Source organism: Camellia sinensis, chromosome 11 (assembly GCF_055761805.1).
Source record: "Camellia sinensis isolate YWXY chromosome 11, ASM5576180v1, whole genome shotgun sequence".
In the NCBI taxonomy this organism is placed as follows: domain Eukaryota; kingdom Viridiplantae; phylum Streptophyta; class Magnoliopsida; order Ericales; family Theaceae; genus Camellia; species Camellia sinensis.
The window spans coordinates 105497639-105502134 of NC_138971.1; the positions used below are offsets into that span (position 1 = coordinate 105497639).

Below are 4496 nucleotides of genomic sequence, written 5' to 3' on the forward strand. Positions count from 1 at the left end.
GTATTTTCCTACATTATGAGATTCTTTGGAAAAATCTTGATAACGGTTTATGCAAAAAAAAATTCAATTTGTATAAATTTCAGTTCAATTAAGCTCTTGTATTTATTATCTTTATTTTGAACCCCATTGGAAGGAGCAAGATTTATAACTCCATGGGATTGGTATACTCATTGAGCTCTACCTCATTCTTTTTTAATTAATTTTTTTTTTCCAGATTCCAAGACTTTTGTGGAGCTCGCCTCAACTTGAAAGATTAGAGTTTCTGGAGGATCAAATGTGAGCATCGGGTAGTTCAGGTTTTTCTTAGGGTCATTCTAGGATGTAGTTTTATCCTTTGTTTTATGAAGGAGGTTGATTGTAAATATTTGCTTTGTGAAATTGTATGTATTGATGGATTCATGAATATTATGTTTTATTTTTGGGGTAGTGGTGCATGGGAACTATCTTACTAGCATGATGATATTTTTGTCTTTGAATGGATCATCTCATATATGTTGGCCAATCGAAGGGTCTTATGCACTATTGGTGATGTGATATAAGAATTATACAGGTGATTATTGTGTACAGATGTTATAGCGTTTGAAGTGGGGGTTTGTCTTGCCGAGATTGGGTCGTGACATCACTGTTAACAGCCCCTTTTGTAGATTTTTCTATTGCCTTTTTAGCTTCCCTTACAAGCTTTTTATATGAAATTATATCAACACAAGTACCAATAAAACATCTGGACAAATTTCCTCCACATACATTAACTCTAATTAACAAAACACAACGCAAAACATAACTAGAATTAAATAAATATAAGTAATTGTTTAGATACAAAATTAAACAAGCACAGTACATCAACTATATAGCCAAATTAATGGAGACTAATATGCGCAATTTTTATATGCTCCGTCATTCAAAAAACATAAAATACGGAAGTCTCCACCCCACAAAAAAAAGAAGAGAAGAACAAACAGCAAAGAAATTAAATATTATTAAAGGTCATGAGATATGTTGAAATGTCATATATTTTATTGTAGTGGCTCTGATTAAGGTGATGAATTTTCTGTTGAAATGCAGTAGAAATTTTCAGCCTGCAATTCAAACGAAAGATGATCACCAAACAAGACCTAAATAGCTTGATGAAATAGGAACTTAACTCACGGAAAAAATGATTTTTTTTTTTCCCCCTTTGGTTCTATGTCCCTTCCATCAATATTTCTCATTCAATCTCTAGCTCTTCCCTCACAGGCCAACCACAAGATTGTAAAAAAAAAGAAAGAAAAACAACAGAATGGCAATTTGTTTCACCCACTATTCTTTCCTTCTGCCATCTATTCACAGCTGTGATGACATTGTTTGGCTTTCATGACTATAAGACAAAGGAAAAGAAAATGAAACAAAGTAAAGATGGGAAAATTCATTAACATGGTTTGTTTGGCTTGCAGCCAAGTGGACCAGCGAATCGGGTGAGTCTAGTCACATAACTCCCTGGCTTTGCTTTGATCATTTGTTGCCTTGTGAATGGCTTTTCATCCAATGGTTTCCCTGATTCAAGAAAGAACGCTCCATTCATCATCAGATCTCCCTCGGACCTCCATTGCCATTTACTCCACACATCTTGAGTCGTTTCCCTCTTCGTCACCTGCACCAACAACAATGATGACCAGTTTGTAATTATTAAAAAAAATAATAATAAATTTGACAGAAAATCCAACACGCAGAAATTGTTCACATAAAATGTCACAAAAGTGGATAGGGCGGCAACTAGCACTGCATTCTGTGACATATTCTAAAAAATCTTTATGTATTCGTATACTTACTACCAGTGCACGTAATTGGCGTGTATGTCTATGTGCTTAATTACCTGCTTGGCATTTGGGTTAGGAGGAGCGATGAATCGGTTACCCTGACTGATGATAGTGGGATGACTGCTGCCACCAATGGCATACATAAGCCAATGAGTGTAGTCATTATTAATGACATGGATGAAGCCATATCGAGCCCTTGGCATCCTCTGGACCAACCCTTGCCCAAAGTGGTTAAATGCAACAGTAACTTGCATTATCTCATCAATAGTGTGGGCATCATTTGCGCCAAACAACATCACCTGCATCATTAATTCCAAAATATTATCTCAACTTATATATGAAAACACCCACTATTTTTTAAATAAAATCGGTCTTCAAAATGAAATATTGTACTAATAATTGCGTGCATTTTATATTTAGTTTTGATATTTCTTTTTCTTCATACATTTAATTTCTAAACCCAAGTTGTCCTTCCAAGTAACTAAATGAACTTACTAATACAGACTTAAATCTTATCACCTAGCTACCTTGTTAGTCCAGCCTAATTCAAATCCAAATCCAAATTTCAATTTTATTGTAGTGTCACCTTTCTTTAGCTATAAGTTTTGATTTACATGTCGGGTTATGCTACCTCATTATGGTTAGTGAAATGGCCGTTGGAGATAGTGATGCCAGTTGATCCCATGATAATATCAATGATCCCATCTGTGCATTTGGACATTGAAACATGGTCGATCCAAATGTTAGATGATCCAAATATGGAAATCCCATCTCCATCACTTCTTGTTCTATAACCATAGTGATTGACCGAATCTCTAATCATGCCACCATTGCCTGAAACAATGTCATGAATGTGGAGGCCATGGATGATGATATTCTTGACGAATTGCATAGTTATGCCAGCACCATAGGCAATATGGACATTGGCTCCTCTACAATCAATGGTCTTGTGACTACTCATCATGAGCTCCTGACTGAGCCTAATTATCATAGGTCGTGCAAAGATGATCCACAATGGCTCCTCTTGGATCACAGCATGGCGAAGAGTTCCGGGCTTGGGATTCACCAAATCGCTGTCTGAAGGATCAGTTACAACATAGATTTTCCCCTTCTTACCACCGCTGGTCTTATGGCCAAAGCCAAGAACACAGTCTGCTAGTTTCTTTCTGTTTTGCTCCCAATCAGGACGACACCTCCAACATCGGTCTATGGGGTTTGTTGCCAAACAAGGGCCTTTATATTTTCGCAAGTTCCTCCTTGTGCCATTGGTACCCGTCAGAATCCTATATGAAAGAAAACAATCCGTATAAATAAGAAGAAGAAGAAGAAGAAGAAGAAGAAGAAGAAGAAGAAAAAGACGAAGGAGATAGAGAAATTAAAGGGAGACCCAGTTCACAAAGCTCTCGTTAAAGCAGCATCTAAAAGAACAAGACATATGCGGTATACAATATTGCAACCTTACTCCCATTTTAAAAAAAAAAAAAAAATTTATTTCTATTATTCGAATTTGCTTCACCAGAATCCTAATAGCAAGCCTTTACCGATGGGGCAGGCAAACCACCCTTTATGCAAAAAGAAAGAGAGGCAAATTACAGTCTTATACTTTGATCATTATGTTATTTTAGTTCATGGAATTTCATTTGGCTTGATTTTGACCATAAATTTATTATTTTATCTCAATTTGTTCTAATTGATTACAATTCTTAATATTTCTTTATGGAAAATACGCACCGTGTATCATGTTTTAAAAGTAAAATTATAAACTTATTGATATTAGTGGATTAATCTTAACTAATTTAGTGATAATTTTCTTTAAAAAATACTAAAGATATTATCAATTGCACTAAATTAATACAAAATCTAAAATTAAGGATCAAATTTGAGCTAATTGAAACTGTAGAGGCTAAGATAACACAAGAACTAAAATATAAGAACCACCGATATAATTTGCCCAAGAAAGAAAGAAGAAGAAAAACAAAGATTTGACGTGAAAATCAATATTATCACTCACTCGCCGACTTCCTCGTTGATAGTCTCAGTGACTTTCTCGGGGTGAGGATCAAATGAGTCGAAGGCAACTTTTCTTGCTTCTGTTTCCTTCTCCTTCCAATATTCATCGAATTCTCCAATGTTGGCATGCAAAGCCGGGATCATTGCAGCGAAGGATAAGAAGAAAAAAAGACCTAAATTACCATTCATTATTGCCATTTCTTTGTTTTTCTTTTTTTCTTTTTTTCTTTTTTTTTAATCTCTCTTCCGTGATATTACAAGCGAATCACTGGAGAACAGTGATTCGCTTGGCTTACTGGGGAAGACAAAAAGAGAGGATTGGTTTGTATATATATACAAGAGCCGAATAGGAGGCTCAAAGCACACCAACACAAGAAAAAAAAATGGATCAAAGACTTATATACCGTAGGTGAGGACGGCACCTGAAGAAACAGGAGGCGGGAAGAATGGAACACCACTTGTATGGTTTGTGTTTTTGAGGTCAATAAGTATAACAACCTTTGGAATTTTATCTATTTTGGGAAAGTCTTATATATATGTGAGGACTGTAATTAATTTTGTTAAAGATACAAATGTTGGAAGACAAAGAACCCAATATAATAGTAGTCATGGATAATGGTAGTTTTGTTTGGTCCATTTCACTTACCGTGTTGAAATACTTGGCTCCAAGTATATTCTTTTAAACATTGGCAT

At 35.3% G+C, this 4496-nt stretch overlaps 1 protein-coding gene across 1 annotated transcript; it reads right to left on the bottom strand.

The window, feature by feature from the left end:
* Positions 1–1141: 1141 nt before the first annotated feature.
* Positions 1142–4023, bottom strand: LOC114298792 (putative pectate lyase P59). Its single transcript, XM_028243415.2, has 4 exons — positions 3805–4023; positions 2425–3076; positions 1850–2092; positions 1142–1627 (listed from the first exon to the last, which is right to left on the bottom strand). Exons 1-4 carry the CDS (start codon positions 3999–4001, stop codon positions 1406–1408), a joined length of 1314 nt encoding a protein of 437 aa, XP_028099216.2. The 5' UTR covers positions 4002–4023; the 3' UTR covers positions 1142–1405.
* Positions 4024–4496: the final 473 nt, after the last annotated feature.